Genomic DNA, 18,494 nt, shown 5'->3' on the forward strand with positions numbered 1-18,494 from the left:
GGAACCAGTGGCATACCTACAGGCTGGGGAACTCCCTTCTCGCCAGTGTCGAGACAGAAAAGGATCTTGGAGTCATCTTTGATGCCACAATGAACATGGACCGATCAAGTGGGGACGCGGTCAGGAAGGCCAACCATACCTTGTCGTGCATCCACAGATGCATCTCGAGCAGGTCCAAGGAGGTGATCCTCCCCCTCTATGCGGCACTGTTCAGGCCGCAGTTGGTACTGTGTCCAGTTCCGGGCGTCGCGCTTCAGGAGGGATGTGGCCAATATGGAGAGGGTCCAAAGGAGGGCCACCCGCATGATCAGGGGTCAGCAGGGCAGGCCCGACGAGGAGAGGCTGAGGGACCTGAACCTGTTCAACCTCCACAAGAGAAGGCTAAGGGGGAGCATCTAGTGACAGTCTACAAACTAGTCAAGGGGGACCAGCAGGCACTGGGAGAGTCCCTGTTCCCCCAAGCACTCCCAGGAGTTGCAAGAAACAATGGACACAAGCTAGCGGAGGGTAGTTTCAGGCTAGACATTAGGAGGCGCTATTTCACCGTCAGGGCAGCTAGGACCTGGAACCAACTTCCAAAAGACCTGGGGGTCTTTAAAAAAAGGCTAGACAAACATCTGGCTGGGGTCGTTTGACCCCAGTACTCTTTCCTGCCACAGCAGGGGGTCGGACTAGATGATCTCCTCAGGTCCCTTCCGACCCTACCAACTATGAAACTGATTTCCTGCCCCTTGGGCAGATGGCTGGGCCTGATGATCTCACGAGGTCCCTTCCAGCCCTAATGTCTATGAAATCTATGACCCAGACTCAGTAAGTGACATTTTCTTCAGGTAGATAAGGGGTACGTGAAATGTGAGCTCAACACATGTCAAGGTCCATGATTCTCCAATGCCCACCTCTCTCTCATAGTATGTACCCATTTAGACACACTCTCTCTCTCTCTCTCCCTTGCAGTAAGAGGCAACAGTTCTTCAGTACAGGGACTTAGCCATGCCCCGTGATGGCCAGCAATACTTGCAGCTAGGGGATTTGATGGCCTTCACTGCCTTGGGATGCAGTGGAGAATAACAATTTTAAGTGGCAGCCCAATGCTCCTCCATCCTGTTGGTACCAGGGCAACAAAACTCTCAAGTGCAGCTGTGCACTAGTCACGTGGCCCCTCCCGCAAGCCTGCTCTAAGAAGTAGTCTGCATCAACATGTGGAGCATAACCAAGCAGTTGTGGAGTGTCTTTGCATTCAGACAGCCACTAGTGTTATTTATACATCCCACTGCTTTGGAGAGGGCAGGCAAACCCAAGAAACAGGAAAGAGATTGCTGAGAAAACAAAGGAAGTTACATTCTAACATACAAGGCCCTATCACACACCTGAGTAGCCAGACTCAGCACTTGCTGCACCAACTCCTGAGTCTCTGTGGGTTTCTTCAGGAAGAGCTTCACAATTGCTGTCAGCAACTGCAGTTGGACCTACAGAGAACAAAACAGTAGAGCAGGGGTTGGGATCAGGCAGAGATAGACTGCATGCACTTCAGATGCTCCTATGCCTAAGTCTGATGGAGACATACATTTCCCAGTAATTACAATTCATACTATACCTGGGAACTCTCTTTCCATCCCTGTGCAAAAATCTAATTCAGTGCCATTTGGTTAAGCACACTGGATGCTTTTCAGTCAGTCAAGTGAGGTAGGTGCCAGGCATACACCTCTTTAAACCAGCTAATCATTTTCTGTGACTTTAGCTCAACTCTTATAACAACTTCAGTCACACATTTAGCCTCAGTACAGGAATAAACAGTATGAACTACTGCAACACCTCTGGCTTGGTGATCTTGGTGCTTTCTGGCTTTAGAGCTGCCATTACTAGGTCAGCCCATGGGTCCACCTTGGCCAGTATTCTGCATCCACAGTGACAGAAACCATTTGGCTATACCCAAGAGGCAGCCATGGGAGCCTAAACTCACAGCATTCTGCCTCCCAGGTACTGCACCCTGCCATGGAGCTACCCAGCACCCAATTCTTTCAAGTTACTAGTAGAAATATAATAAAAGTTAAAATTCACTGAGAATCCCCAGGATCTTTCCAGATGTCCGCTGACCTGTAAACTAACCTGCAGCTCAGGCCTATATGATGAGGCAAGAGCTCTAGAGATCTAATTTAGAAAACAGGTATAGCATGAGCAGCAAAGTAAGCTTCCCCAAATGGTGGCCTATTTTCACCTGGAGAGGCCATAACTCTAGGGGAAAGGTAGCTGAAGAGCCAAAAAGGTACTAAGCTGTACCAGAGGTCAAGACCTCTGTATCTCATCAAGATGCGTCAGAGGTGGGGCAGGGAAGGAGCCTCAAACATTCTAGTCCCAGCCCCTTACCTGGGTGCTCTCATCATGGAACCCCTCCAAGAAGCTCTCCAGAAGTTCATCTGCATTGTCAATCCGTTCAGCATATTCTCCCACAATCCAGATCATGGCAGCTCTGGCCTCAGGCTCATCGAGGGAGTCCAGATTCTCACACAGAGTGGCAATCACACTCTCATACCTTCATGGGTAATGAACACATCTTAGCAATGCCAAAGGAAGTAGCTGAACCCAATCCTGGCTCCCAGCCCTGGCCTCACCTCCTGAACAATACCCTTACAGTTCTTGAATTTCTCCTCCACCCAGGACATTATGTACTCAGGGCTTTGGTTGCTGCAGGGATTACCAGACCTCAGCATGAGTGCCCCAGAGCACGATCTTGCACTTGGCACCGGGGCCCATTGTTGACAAGAGCTTTTAAAGAGTTAGAACCAAGTGTTCCCCCTCACAGAGATGTAACATGGTCTGCATTTATATGACAGAATCCTTTAAGGTTCATGCCAGGGAGTTTGGGCTTTGCCCAGGCTCAGCATCACAGCCTCACCTCCCTTCATATCCCTAATTCTGGCAGAGATGAGCTGCTGCAGGCCCTTGATGTGCCAGGCTGTATCTGTTGAGTTTTCAGTGCTGAGTTTTGAAGCTATTAGTGACCTATTTTCAGAAAGTGGGGGGGGAAGAAGTGTGACCAAGAAGAGAATGAATGGCTAGTGTCAGCCTAAGAGGTTTGGAGGACAGTAGCATTTTTTCTTCTCACAGGGAAGAAAAAAAAAGTAGAGTGTGCTACAGGACTTTCAGATCAGGCCAGAGGGGACACTTATCTCAGGCCATCATCACCACTGATTATTTATGGAAGCGCAGCACAGTCCATTGAAAGAAATGAACAATAAAAAAACCCAACCACACAGAGTCAGGAAATTACCAAGGGCACAAGTTTTTATCATCCTCTGAATGCTTCTCCACTAATGGCTCCTATGAACTACCTTTGAAAAGTCTTTCCTCATGCATCAGCTATGCTCTGTTAAAAGATGTCGTCTAGACAGCCCCTTCATTAGTTGTAATTTGTGCTCATGGTTTGTTTGACAAGTTCATCTATTTATGTAACAGCCTTAAGGCAAGCAGCAGATAGATGCATCTACTTCAGGAGGGTCATCCCTTTTCTAGAGGACGCATGCCTACATTCTCTAGTTTCTCCATATAATTAATTCTCAGTCTGACTCACCCTCACCCGGCTCTTCTCTTCCAGCTCAGTAGCAGTCCTTAACTGACAGCTACCACCACAGACATCCATTATTTCCCATTTGTGACAGTCACCAATTCACTATAAATGGGAGACTAAATTATCCTCCTATCCTGCTATACTACGACACTAGAGACAAGGGAACTTCAGTACTATTATATTGCAATAAGCAGCCTCACTCACTCAAGGGCCCTTCACTAAACACACCCTTTATTTGTTTCAAATTCCTTTGTCTCGCAGCTCTAGTCTCTCATGTTTTTTGATGCTGGTGAGCAGTGACAGCAGCACTGCCAAATCATAAGGCAGACTGGAGACAATTTGTGTTAATGCAGAGATGCAAGGAGCCACTTCAGCTTCTTGTCTGCTTATTTCAGTCTCATTTGGGAGCTCCAGCCCCTCTTTAGGCTTCCAAAAGCTCACTGCTGTGGCAGGCCTACTATAAACCAGCTTTACACTCTCAAAATGGACCATTTCCTTCCTTTATCTTCAACCAGAGTCTCAGTCATGAAAATTGGCAGTCAGCTGCAGGCAAAGCTGCTAACTTTACCACTTGCAGAATCCAGACTCTTCATGCCCTCTCACTGCACTGGGAACAAACCAATGGACTAGGAATAACTGGATAGCACACAATGGGTACCTACAAGCCTCTAGTTCAATCAAGTGTTTAAGAGCCCTAGATTTCCAGGTGGCCCAAGAACATGTAGATGCTTTTGCTGCATAAAAGGAAAAGAAAAATAACTCTTCAGACACATGTTCTTTCCTCTACAGAACCCCCCAAAAGCCTGTTGGACACTTCTGTAGAAACAGCTTGACATGGGAAACATTTACTCAGGTGTGTTGGGAAGAGTTCTCCAAGCAAAGTGGCCAACAGGTGGTATGCAGACATACTTGTTAGGGTACTTGCGGAAGATGTCCTTGATCACAACAATGGCTTCCTGTACCACATAGTTGACTTTGGTCTGGATGAGATCAAGCAGGGTGCTGACGCAGCGCTCCGCTGATTGCTGTCCAGGGGAAGAGGGGGACATGGTCAGCCAGAAGCAGGGAAAAGAATGAGCAGCTGCCAGTTCCATCAGGCAGTCATGCTGCATGTGGTGCATTCCCTCAGCAAGGCCAAAAAGAGGCAGAGCACTTCACTGGCAGCCAAACCTTGTTCAACAACTTTTTAAACACAACTGGGCTGTGCCTGTTATAGCTTGTATGCACCGAGTTCTGCTTATATCAGATCTCTGCATCCCTCCAGCCTCAAGATCTGTGCGCCATTCTCCCATGCTCCTATTTCAGGAACTGTCGCTCCCACCCTCACAAAGAGGCTCAATGCACATTTGTTGCTCCCCATCAATTCCTTCAGGTGATTGTTTCCTTCTCCAGTCTCTACCTGAAGAACACTCCCTGAATATCTGTAATTAGCAAGTGGCATGTTCCCAAATTATGGTATCTCACTGCCTGGGAGCCATAGGGACGGACTACTGACCCTACCAGCTTGTCAATTACTGGCCAAGCAGAAAATTACTATACTAAATGCAGAGCAATCCAAGACTCCCCCCTGCTGAGTGCTGGAAGAGCTCTGCTATAATCACCAAGAAATTTTCTTTATGTACGAGTTGTCATCTTGCAGGAAGATGCTTTCCATATCCCTTTTACAAAGAGGAAGCTTGATGCATAACATGCTTGTACGAAGCATTTGATATCAAGCAGCCAGCTTCCTCCTCATTCTGTGCCACTGAGAGATCACAAGGCTTCCCACCACAAGTGACCCCTGAGGCTGCTTTGATAGTCCTAGAAGCCTCCAGATGCTTATTTTAAAATGAAGATTGGGAGTCTACCTGTTAGGAATTTTAATTTGTAATCCCACTATGAAAAAAGTGCTAGCTACCAGTTTCCTTATGTTAAAGACTGGAGGGAACAGGGTGGAGGGGGAGAGAAAAGAGCCCAGGCTTCATTTGGTGAGTGAAATCCTAGGTGGAAGGGGATAGCACAGCTACAAAATGCTATTTGTATAAAACCCACTACATTTAGTGCTATTTTGTTCTCTGCTGGCAACTCTTCAATTCACAGCATGGTTAGATTTGCTTGAGAGGCACCAACTTAGCTCCAATTGTGCCTTGTCTGACAATTTCATTCCAAGGCAGCTAGTTTGCTATTGCTGAACTGCTTATTCTGATTTGATTGATTGAGGAGGTTTTGCATCAACATAATTTATTCTGTCAAGTCAAATTTGTCCTGGTCTACGAATAGGTTTGCTTACATATAATATACAGATGTTTCATAGATTCATAGATGTTAGGGTCCGAAGGGACCTCAATAGATCATCAAGTCCGACCCCCTGCATAAGCTGGAAAGAGTGCTGGGTCTAGATGACCCCAGCTAGATACTCGTCTAACCTCCTCTTGAAGACCCCCAGGGTAGGGGAGAGCACCACCTCCCTTGGGAGCCCGTTCCAGACCTTGGCCACTCGAACTGTGAAGAAGTTCTTCCTTATGTCCAGTCTAAATCTGCTCTCTAGTAGCTTGTGGCCATTGTTTCTTGTAACCCCCGGGGGCGCCTTGGTAAATAAATCCTCACCAATTCCCTTCTGTGCCCCCGTGATGAACTTATAGGCAGCTACAAGGTCGCCTCTCAGCCTTCTCTTGCGGAGGCTGAAAAGGTCCAGTTTCTCTAGTCTCTCCTCGTAGGGCTTGGTCTGCAGGCCCTTGACCATATGAGTTGCCCTTCTCTGGACCCTCTCCAGGTTATCCGCATCCTTCTTGAAGTGTGGCGCCCAGAATTGCACGCAGTACTCCAACTGCGGTCTGACCAACGCCCTATAGAGGGGAAGTATCACCTCCCTGGACCTATTCGTCATGCATCTGCTGATGCACAATAAAGTGCCATTGGCTTTTCTGATGGCTTCGTCACACTGCCGGCTCATGTTCATCTTGGAGTCCACTAGGACTCCAAGATCCCTTTCCACTTCTGTGCCACCCAGCAGGTCATTCCCTAGGCTGTAGGTGTGCTGGACATTTTTCCTCCCTAGGTGCAGCACTTTGCATTTCTCCTTGTTGAACTGCATCCTGTTGTTTTCTGCCCACTTGTCCAGCCTATCCAGGTCTGCCTGCAGCTGTTCCCTGCCCTCCGGCTGCCCTCCGACTGTTCCCTGCCCTCCAGCTGTTCCCTGCCCTGTATTTTTATGCAGAAGTTTCAAAAAGATTTTGTAATCCCCTCTTCTAATGTATCCAAGTGAAAAGGAAAAAAAAAAAAGTTAATTTAAGTGAAGGATTAAACTTGAAGACTTCTAAAGAGGGGAATGCCCTTTTCACCTGTCCAGGCTTTGGCAGCCAAAAATGTCTCCAACTTGGTGTATGGAGACAAAACACGTACATTATTCATTTTGTAGCTGTCGATTTCTGTTTCTCCAGAACTATGGTCAAAACAGAACTTCTGGAACAACTGCAGCCCATTTTCTCCGAAGCTTATTTCCAAGGCAAAGGGCTCGAAAAAAAATCTTTCCCCTTCCACATTACAAGTCTAGCATGGAAACAGCTCACTGAATAGCAAGCAAAGGAAGAACAGGTGCAAGTAATCCATCACTGGACTGTCAATTCAAGACAAATCTTGAATTTACCTTTAAAAAACAAGAAAAAGGTGATGGACTTTGTTTATACCTGTGATCCCTACAGCTAAAACAGCACTTGTAAAGTTAATAAGAAGGAACAGTACACGTGGAACAGATTATAATTGACATTTCTGGAGAACAAGGCAGGAAGCTCCTACACCCCCAGCATGTGCTGCCTGCTGTGATCCACCAGGTAATTTAGGCTGCTTTTATTTCAGAAATAATAAAGAACCCATCAATTTCCCTGGAAGTGACTTCTTCCAGTTGCCAATGCATCTTACCACTCACCTCAACTTTGATGGCACAGCGTCCAATGGCTCGGACTGCCTTCCTAACAAAGTCCACATCCACTTCTGTTGCATATTCCTTCAACTCAGCAAGCACCTGCCAGAGAAGACAAAGCAGGATGAGACCAGAGCCATGCCTTGTCCCCAAAAGGAGACAACAATATGTAGACTCCTTTAAATCACTAGAGACCAGGATTTCTTCAAAGAGATGCGATTAAAGGCAGTTCTTATGGCTGACTGCATATTTTATTGCTGTAATGACCTGATGGCTTGGTGAAGGCACCATGCCATAGTGACAGCAGCCTCTGTAGAACTAGAGGCATTAATAATTCTTGCCCATTGGACCGGGTAAATTAAAACCTTCAGGAGCACTAACAAGCATGGTGGCTTGATAATGCTACTCACTGTTCAGGGTGATTACACCCAAAAGCCTGCAACGATCTTTTTCTCCCCCAACTACTCAGTTCGTGATATCTTTTATTTAACATCAACCCAAAGACCCTTGCCTGCCTATGTCCTTATACTAACATGACTATAACCAAAAACCCAGCAACATGGAAGATACTGAATTTTGCCATTTAAAATGGAAACTTCACAACATGAAGGGCAATTGTGCTGAAAGCTTGCAAAGAACTTTCTTCCAACTACTCAGTTGGTCTAATAAAATCTACCCAAAGAACTCTGCCTACACACTTTGTTCAGGGCTTCCTTAAAGTGAGGGTGCTTAGTGTCTCTGGCACTAAGGAGATGCTGCTGTAAAGTTTACACCATTAATACACATGTATAAAATAGGACACCAGGAAAAAAAAAAAGAGCTCCCACTCTCTCCCACTAAAACAGAAGTAGCCTCCTTTCACTTTGCCAATGTGCCAGAATAGAATCAAGGGGCTCAGATCCTCCAAGAATTTGTTCAGCAGTGTCTTTAGCAGTCATGTGCCACTGATAAGAAAGATAGGAGGTAGCAAAATCCATGGTGCCCCAGGAAGTGATGCAGCCAGCAGATTCCTACTGGACAGGCCTTGCTCCAACCACAGCACGGGACAAGGTAGTCCATGTCAAAATTTTTAGCATTGAGGTGCTCTCTCCTCAAAAGGAGAGTGAAGCTAAGGCTCTCTGGAAACTCGCTTCATTAGCCTGAACAATCTTTGGCCAGGCTCTAACCTAACTCTCTACAGAGGAGTTCCCACTCCCTTTCAGCTCTGTGACTTAGTTTCATGCTAATTATCCCTGCATGAAAATCAGGCTAAACAACTCTGTCTACTCCAGAGTTCACAACCTTTAGAGTTGTATCCCATACACTGAAGTCACCAAAATTTAACCAAAATTGTGACCTGCTTACCATCCATCCCATCTGCCTATGACACCAAGATGTCTACCCTTCCCCCCTCTCCCGGCACCCAAGATCTGACCTGAGCAATATTGGCCTGGGATGCCAGGCGGATCATGATGTCCAGTTTCTCCAGCTTAACATAGATGGGGTCATTGTACTTCACAAAAAACACCTTCATCTCATGCTTCAGGATTTCAGGCCTGAAAGGAGAGATCCAGAAAGGGGGGGGGGGGGGGGGGGGGGGGGCGCTGAGGGTTGTTATGTGACTTTAAAAAAAAGTTCCCTTGGTTTAAAAATCACATAAATAAAAAACATTTAAAGCCCAAAACCTAAGGATGCCTACCATTGATCTGTATTCAACTGAGGTTAGGACAGCAGTCTCAGAGAATCAATTTGCTAGGTCAGATCACTGGTCTCAGTCCCCATATTCTACCATTTCTGACAGTAGCCAGTACCAGAAGCTTTTTAGAAAAAAAACAAAGCTTGCCCACCCATAAAACATAGTTGTTGCACAATGCTCAGCATGAGAGAAGACAAAGCCAGTAAGCCTGACCCCCACATGCAAACTATAGATTTATTACATGGATTAGTTCTCAATTAAATGCTGTAGCTGGGACTTTTAAAAGGCCTGAAAGACAGTAGAGCAGTGGTCAACTGGGTGCTGCAGTTCCCTCGGGTGCCATAACATGGGTGCTGCCACAGCCAGGCTGAACTGGCCCATGTGGAGGCAGAGTGGCAGCAGCTGTGGCTAGAGCCCACGTTCTTCCTGATCTGCCTCCACATGTTCCTCCTGGAAAACAGGATGCCAGGCAAGAAGGGTGTAGGACAGCCCCTCCGTTTCCAGGAGAGGTATGCAGGGTTGAACTAGGAAGGGCTGTGGCAGAGGTGTTTGCTCCAGACCCCTTTGCACTGCCCATCTAGGGAGCTGGGCTGGGCTGGGCTGTGGCGCTATCACTTGCATTGCTCCATCAGGCTGCAACAGCCCCATCTGGAGGAGGTGAGTGCAGGGACACCAAGGACAGGAAAGATCACTCTCCTTCCCCACCACCCTCTATTCCCTGGGCTGGTGGGCAAGGGGTTTATACAACACTCCTGCCTGCTTTAGGATTTACCAGAAAAGCTTAATACAGGAAGGAGTACAAGGCAGCACCTGGCTGAGACATGCTGAAGTAAGCAGAAGCAGAACAACAGTAGTTCTCAACCAGGGAAGTCACAATTCAAAGTCCTAAACTCGAGGAAGAGATGCAGTTTTCCTTTTTTAGGGCAGCTAGACCCTAGGGCAACAGCAGAAACAATGAACTACTACTGGGCTACATGGGTGCAACGGGTGTTCAGCAATAGAAACTTCAGTATTTGAATGACCCCGACTACTAAAGGATCTGGGCATCAGTCTTACGCATGTGCACCTCCTCACACCTTAGCATTTCCCTACTGTACAGTTACACCATCTTGCAAACACAGCTGAAGTAGAGAGACATTGACATGCCCAACCCACAGCAAGTCTGCAAGATGGAAAAAATACTTAAAGAGGAATGCAATGTTTTCAAAAGTGATTTTCTAAAAATTCTCCAAAGTGTTACACATCTGATTGACAACCTAAAGAATGCCAGAGCTAGTTGTTCATGTACCTTCTATACTGTGCAAGACACTAACTAGAAAACACTGGCACCTCAGTTTCTAGACCATTTCATTTCCTTGCTCCAAAATGCAAGCCCCATGCTGGAGGCATTCCAATGCTTCTGGAAAGGAAAAGGCAAATCCCGCAAATGGATTCGACTAGAATTAAGTGCAAACCCATGTTGATGGCTCTAATAGAGACCTGCATTAGCAGAAGTTGTATATTAGTTGTAACGGGGTCTGGAATTAACTTCTAGCTTGCAAGTCCCACAGCAAATTGTATCATGTCCTTGTGTTACTGTGGCTACTGCTAGAGAAAGATCACCCAAGGCCAACCAGATCTGGCAGTGAGGAATAGACTGGTCCTCCCTGCCTGGCTCCCCCCACCCCCTGCCCACAGAGTAACAAATGAGGTCACCTCACCTCTTCTGCACAATGAGGTTAATGTTGCGGAGAGCCACATACTGCAGCTCAGGCTCTGCTGAGAGCAGGGTGACCAGAGGGGGAGCTAGTTTCTTCAGCAGGGTACCATAATAATCCAGGTCCTTTGACAGCATCTCCATGAACTTCATCAGCACCTTCACTGCTGACAGGACCACAGCAGAGTTTGCATGGGACAGCCGGGGAGTCACCCGCTCACAAATGCTAGTGGGATGTTGTAGAAAGGCAAGACAGACAAAATAGGGAGGGGGAGAGAGAAGGGAACAGAGAAGGATCAAGAATTTAATTACAGTAGTCCAAGAAAAGCACTGCCAGTACCACCAGGTTCCCAAGTCTGAGTCAGTATCTGTTTTCAAGAAGACAGTGCAACTAAGCCAGTAAAAATCCCCTTTTTATCAGCACATGCTGCATAACCACTAGGGGGCTCTGCTGACAGCTTTATATAAGCAGAGGCACCACAGCACAGACAAGTCCTGATTTGCAGACAAGCCATGACCTACAGCACAGTTCTTATGGGAGACTGCCTCTAGCAGGCCTAGGAATCAGCAATGGACTACAGAGGAAGACAAAGGCCAGCTCTGTTCAAATAGGAGAACAAGCAAACAGGGAACCCTCACCTGTTGTCTTGCTCAGAAATAGAGAACTTATTAAAAAACCCACAAAGAGAAGTGTTTTCCATGCACTAGTAAAGAACAATCTCTGCCTAGGAAACTAGAGGTCAGCTGACTTCTATCAAGAGATGCCAGGGGCAGCAATTCTGAATGCTCCACCCAGTGCAGGAGGCAGATGCTAGGTGCATGGTAGGAAGAGGGCCATATATAAAGCCAGAGCCATTTATATGATTGGCTTACAAGGCTGCCTTCTCCAAACTGTCAAATGAATGCAAAGGCTTAGCTCCAGGGGACTTTTATTCAGCATATGATGGCTACACACTCCAGGAAAGCAAAGCAGAAGTTATCCTTTGAGATGAATTCTCCATTCTTCTCTCAGTCTCTCTCTCCTTGATTCTCACCTCCAGAAGTCTCTGCCTGCTGCTAGCAATGAAGGGAATGAGTCATGTGGCTCTAAAGACACCACATGTCACCACCTCAAGTTACTTTACTAGACTGTGGTGGGCACTCACTGAGTGATAAAGCTTACCCACAGGACTCTTCAGAAGAGAGGAGTCACAGTATTAGTCACATGCATGCTCTCTGCTCCAAATGAAGCAAGGAAAACTGAACCCTTTACACAACTGCTGATTCTACCCCCACTTTCCCAACTCACCCTGAGGGCAGGAAGGAGGAGGCAGACACTTAGGCAGGGCCTGGTCCAAGTAGCAAATGTGGTTTTGTTTAAGGACTGTTGGCCAAGCAGACCAATTTCTGCATCTCTCAAGTTCAGAACCAGTCTCTACACCACTGAGATCACCCCTCCCTCACCTCTGGGCCTCCCGGTCATCTTTAGGCATATAGTTGGCCAGACAGTCCAAGATGAAAATCTGGCCCCACTCCGTGCACTCATTCAGGGCTGTGAGCAGTTTGTTAATAGACTGGGGGTTGAGATCCAGTAGGTTGCTGCTAGGGTGAGATTCTGCTATCTCTGAAAGAGCTGCAACAGCATTAGCTACCACCTGAAAGAGAGAAAGGAGAGAGTTACCAATCTTGTGTATATGGATGTTTAAAAGCAAAACAAGAAAACAACCCCAAACCAAGCCTCTCCAACAGTCACCATACATGCAAAGCAACAGTACTGGGCAGAGAAACAGCTTATAGGGACTCAGCTCTTGGAGCAGACATCTTGTTGGCATTTGACCATCATCTATAAATTCCACTCCTCATCACCCCCCTCCACCCTGGCCAAGGTGAAGCTCTATTACAACACCAGCTATTAGCTACTTAAAGCACCAACCAGATGTGCAGAACAACTCTAGTCTTTGGCTTCCACTGCTGATATCACAGGGGCATACACCTTCAAGTCTGTCCTAGTCTTACTGGCTTACTGAGAATGGATGAGCTGGAGGACATCATAGCATGCCCTATGGCCAAGATATCTGAAAGGTTGTTGCGCTTGGGTGATGTACTGGAAGACTGGAAAGAGAGAGCCAAATGTGGTCCCGAATCTTCAAGAAAGGGAGGAAGGAAGATCCAGGGAATTACAGACCTATCAGTCTGACATCCATCCCTGGAAAGATCTTGGAGAAAATTATCAAGGGATGAATCTGCAACAGGCTAACGGAAGGCAACCCACTGAATACCAGCCAACATGGTTTTATTACTATAAGTCTTGCTTCACCAATCTCATCTCTTATGACCAGGTAATGCATTGCCTGGACAAAGGAGGTGAGGTCAATATCATTTATCTGGATTTAAAGAAGGCTTTGACAACATCTCCCATGATGTCCTCATGACCAAGCTGGGGAACTGTGGCCTCAGCCATCTCGTGGTCCAGTGGCTGGGGAACTGACTCTGGGGTTGGACCCAAAGGGTACTAGTTGATGGGAATGTCACCCTCCCGCTTTACTCGGCCTTAGTGAGGCCATAGCTGGAGTACTGAGTCTAGTTTTGGGTCCCCCACTTCAGGAAGGATGTGGATAAGCTTGAGGGAGTCCAGAGAAGAGCTACCCATATGATCAAAGGCCAAGGGAGCAAGCCTTATGAGAGGCTGAGGGACATGGAACTCTACTGCCTGGCAAAGAAGGCTCAGGGGGGCACTTGGTGGCTGCCTATAAGTATATAAAGGGGAAATGCATCAGGATCTGGGAGAACACTTGTTCACCACGGCTCCCTAAGGGATAACTAGGTCCAATGGCCACAAACTTCTAGAAGGCCGATTCAGACTTGATGTAAGGAAAAACTTCTTCCGAGTGTCCAAGGTCTGGAACAGACTCCCCCTAGAGGTGGTGTAAGCACTTACTCTGGACTCATTCAAAAGGCATTTGGATGTTTATCTTGCTGGGACCATTTGATCCCTGCAGACTTCCTGCCTCTGGCAGGGGGGCTGGACTTGATCTCATGATGTCCCTTCCAGCCCCTAATGCCTATGAAATGAAAAGCTGGTCATTTCAGATGGGCCCAGGTTGCTCAGATTCTGCCTACTACCACTTCCCTGTAACAGGACACTAAAGGCTTGCAATCAACACCACGCTCAGCACCAGAGTGACATTTGGGGGCCAACTCCTCTCTCAACAGTGCTGAGCTGAAAATCACACAAGTTAACATACAAGAGACAAGATTAATTACCGTTAGCTTGGTCCCATTGCCTACGCAATAACAACATCTTAAAATATTAAACATATGCACCACTAAAGTTAAGATGAATTCAGACAGTCCTTCACCCTACGACTTGGCAAATGGCAGTGTCCATTATTCAGGGTCTGACAGCAGCAGCCTTCTTTCATAGCTTCAAAAGAGATTATTTATGGTTCTGTAACTATCTGCCCATTGCTGTGGAAACCTAGAGACAGAAGCTAGACTGGCCAGACCACAAGATTGGAAAGGCAGTAGAGGAACAGGAGAGATGGTGGGCAACAGGCTGAGTTATTTTGTCAAGTCAGAGTTTTATATTCAATAAGGTGGAGAGTCCAGAGAAAAATGAGTCTCCAACTACATAGCATTTAGATGCTATAGACTTCTACCAGTCTACTCTAGCAAGGTTATTCAAATCACTACAAAGGAGATTTAGCCATCTCCAAATCCTGGCTGGCAGCAGAGCTGGATTTTGGCAAGAGCATTGTTCTAGAGACAGGGTTGGTAACAGATTACCAAACTCATTTGCTCATTTATTCTTGTAGGGAAAACAGAGGAACTCATCTATGCCTAGGATCCAAGCAAACATAGTATTATCTAACATGTACAAGACTGCCCCTTGACTCAGTGCCACGACAACCCCTTTGGTACATGGGGGTTTGGAGGAACTGTGCAGGCTTGTTCCTCTTTGGAACTTCACTAGGCAAAGTAGTACTCCTGGTAGACCAGGAGGGAAGAGGTAGCACTGAGTACAAAAGTGCCCAAGGGCCAGCTGTCAGAGCTCTGCACCAGTGTCAGACTGTGGCTCTCTCCTCACAGAAGGCTTACGGCTGAACCATCAAGTCTCTGCTGCAGAAGGAAACACTAAACAGATGTTACACAAGTCTTTCATTCTGGGGTGATTATATTGCCATACTTTCCCTCCCCTCACAACGGTCACAAGGCACTCACCATCGCTACACATGCTCTATTAAAGTGCAGCCACCGCTGGTGTATAGGACAGCTGTTAATTGGCATGCAGGAAGGAGAGGGAGAGAAGTTTTGGCTATTTAAAACCCATCCCTATACAGAATACGGTACAGCACTGACTACAGAACTCTCTCAAACAGAGCAGGGATTTTAAAGGTCTCAAAAAAGTCACACCTTAAGTCACATACAATGTGGCTTGTTCCAAAGAGATGAAGAGCTAGACTGACCCAGTAACAAAGTTGGAAACGCATTTCTGCCATATGCAATCTAGGCCATCTCTACTGGTACCCTAACGTCCAAGCACTTTGTGAACCAAGAGCTACTGGACTCCCAATGTAACTGTTGAAATGTAACCTATATTTTTATGCTAGGATTATTTCTTGCAAGAGCTGCCACTCCCTCAGTCAGCACCCATGGCTGGTGTCCCAGTTACAATCCCCCCTAACTCTCTATAGCTATAGAACAACCTCCAGAATAGAAAACCAATAGATCTTGGTTTCACACAAGCATCAAGATGACAGTGCTTGGAATCTTATTGACAACTAAATCCTTACAAAGTAAGGGGCACTTGATTCTAGGGTAAGCACATCCCTGCTACTCCTTTTCCCAGTGAGGATATGCAGAGGAGACTCCAGGGCTCCCATGAGGCATCTGGGAAGCCACTAGGCTGACGATTTCATGTACAAGACAGAAGCCAGCCAGCAGGAAGAGGGAAGGGCTTGCAATGAACTTGACTGGCAATCTAACCATAGTTCTTACAAGAATGCTCCTAAAGGCTCATTTCCCTGGAAAGCTTACTGCAAAATGAACTAGGGTGCAAGTTTAAAAAGCAAACTAGCTCTTCTGCAGCAAGGGAATGCTCTGAAGGCATTTTGCATGGAACAGTTATTCCAGGCAGTTGTCTTGTGTAGAAGAGCTGTAAGATTAAGTTCTTTTCTTGCTTGGTGGCACTGTAGCCACTCTATAAAAGGGTTTCAGGCAGACAGTACCAATATTGCTCCTTATTTGCTGGGCACTGTCATTCATAGCCACTTACTCCAAGTTGGTCAAGGAGGACAGAGAACTAATGTAAATGGACTGGCACCAGAACTGCTCCTGCAGTGTGGGTCACAAGTTTCCACGGACTACCCCAGAAGCAGCTTAAGCAGATCCCCAAGCCACGTCTCTCAAGTCTCCCTAGTACAGAGCAAGTTCAATGTTTGCCCAAAATGAAGCCAAAATACACTTTGCAATGAAGAATTGTGTCCTCTCATGTCTAGTCCATCCCTTTGCTAGTGTAGGAAATTAAGCCAGTAACTCATGCCGAAACATTAGGCTCCTTCCTCCACAGTTCTCTAGTTACTTTCAACAAGCAAAAGTTCTCACCATGCAAGGATAACAACTGCCTCTTTACAGTGCACTGCAGAGATCAAAGGAAGGCTCCATCTAAAAGCAGTCAGGCAGGTGGCAATTACAAGGACAATTGTCATGACCTACAGAGCACTCAAGAGGCAGGCACTAAATAGTGCAGTCTAGTAAGCAACAAGACAGGTTAGGAGGAAGAAGGACTAAAGCCAAGTGATAAGAGAGTCCAAAGGAAGTCTCCCTTGTGTGTACAGTGGCACTGGAAAAGCCATTCAAGATTTCTCATTCAAGATGTTCTGCAGGATTTCCCAAAGCATCCCTGGTTAAAGTGATGAACGCACACAGACCCAAGCAAAGGTTTATGCTTGGATTAGCAGCAGAGGGATGAATAGCAGGGGACAGCCACTGCCTGCATACAATACAGTTGAGGAGGGGAAGGAACAGAGGACAGCACAGAGCAGCAAAAGCCAACAAGAATGATCACCATAGGGTTGGAGTCTGAGATGAGGTCTTTTAACGTATCCAGGAAGCCTTGGTCCTCCACCAGCTGTGCATTGATGTCATGAAGCTTTGCCACACAGACTGCAGCTGTCTTGCGCACATAGGGGTCCTCATCCTTCAGACACTTCCTCAGAGGCTCACAGAGATACTCTGTTATCTTATCCACTCGGATGCAGCCCATCGTTCGCACAGCCAGAGCCCGGATCAGGGGGTTTGGGTCTTCACAATCCTACAAGAATCAAAAAGGGATGTTAGATTCCAGCCACTTCACTTCGGGCCACAGTTTTCAGACCAAGTTTGATAAACTTAAATCCATCTTCAGACACCAAAATTGGAAGTGACCTGAATACCAGAACTGCTGGGCATACTCTTAAGATCAGGCAATTTATTGGAGGTGCTTCAGTATGGTACTGAGCTGGAAAGCCTGGACAGAAGATTAATCTTTTAATGCCATCAATTTGGGTTTTAGTATTGTTCTCAGGACATCTGCCATCAGCAATTAGGTTTTACCAGTGCCAAGTGCCCAAGTTCCTTCTGCCTTGTTGCCAAGTACAGCAATTTTATTTAGCTGTAAGTCAGTCTTACTCTAGTGTATTGAAGAAGCTAAAATACCCTGAAGTAGCAAATGCAAAGCCATTTCATATGCTGCTTTGGCAGGATCTTTGTTCCCAATCCATTCTTTCTCCAGCCTCAGGCTACTATAAGAAAGATTATAATTAAGAAGGATCAAGGCCTTGACTGCAGACTGGCAAATTCAAATGTGACTGGCACTGGATACATACTAGTCAAAGAGGCTCAAAGCTGCACACTTCACAACTTCCCCCTTCTTAATATCAGCAAAACACAACTCTTATTCAGAGCTCAAATGAAGGCCAAACATATCTCCTTTGCCAGTGTTTAAAACCTAATGGAATGAATTGCTGATTATTTGCTACACTGAGAAGGGAAGCCAAGCAAGTCAGCTTAATTGACACCAAGGAATTCTGAACAAGTGGCACGTTATTCTGTCAGCTTCCCATGGCAGAGCAAAAGAAGGGCAGGACAAGAATGAGCGAGGGGCAGGCCTCTGTGAAGAAGTCTAAACTTATGCCAAGTCAGGATTAAGCTCCTGGATACAGCAGATGGACCAAAGGGTTACCCATCCATAAACTGGATGGAGATTTTGCCACTTTTCCTGGAACAGCAGCATTGAAATCAATGGCAATTTCTTACTGATAGCCTGTCAGGTCTGTTTGCTGAATTAGTTCAGCCCTGAAAATACAAGGCAAGTCAAGCTCTAGCCCTCCCACCATACAAGTCTCTATAAACAATCTTCCCATCTCACCTTCACAAATGTGTTGACAGCCATAATGGCCATGTCTGGCTGACTTTTGGCATAATTCATCAGGTAGAGATAGACCAGCTTCTTAAGCTCAAGGTTATCAGTTTGCATACAGTTCACCACATCTGGAAAGAGTGCGCTGAAAGACAAGAGCACCAGCATCACTACAGCGAATGTTACCAGGACAGGGGAGCAAGAGGGAAAGTTACTTGGTGTGCATAACCTTTCACCTCTATGGCATGAAGGTGCCTGTGGAGTTGCATCTTCCACAAAGGA

The 18,494-nt window shown here is 46.5% G+C and overlaps 1 protein-coding gene across 4 annotated transcripts in view; it reads right to left on the reverse strand.

Moving 5' to 3' along the window:
- The window catches only part of AP1B1 (adaptor related protein complex 1 subunit beta 1), a 56,142-nt gene that overhangs the window by 18,478 nt on the left and 19,170 nt on the right, over positions 1-18,494 (reverse strand). For all 4 annotated transcript variants that reach the window (XM_014593615.3, XM_014593616.3, XM_014593612.3 and 1 more), the window contains 9 exons: positions 18,222-18,357; positions 16,881-17,126; positions 12,278-12,468; positions 10,839-11,060; positions 8,878-8,998; positions 7,470-7,565; positions 4,475-4,590; positions 2,365-2,530; positions 1,368-1,466 (listed from right to left, as the gene is read on the reverse strand). In XM_014593615.3, coding sequence (XP_014449101.1) covers positions 1,368-1,466; positions 2,365-2,530; positions 4,475-4,590; positions 7,470-7,565; positions 8,878-8,998; positions 10,839-11,060; positions 12,278-12,468; positions 16,881-17,126; positions 18,222-18,357 — 1,393 coding nt within the window. The remainder of the gene's footprint in view (positions 1-1,367; positions 1,467-2,364; positions 2,531-4,474; positions 4,591-7,469; positions 7,566-8,877; positions 8,999-10,838; positions 11,061-12,277; positions 12,469-16,880; positions 17,127-18,221; positions 18,358-18,494) is intronic.

Source organism: Alligator mississippiensis, chromosome 10, assembly GCF_030867095.1.
Source record: "Alligator mississippiensis isolate rAllMis1 chromosome 10, rAllMis1, whole genome shotgun sequence".
NCBI classification, from domain to species: Eukaryota; Metazoa; Chordata; order Crocodylia; family Alligatoridae; genus Alligator; species Alligator mississippiensis.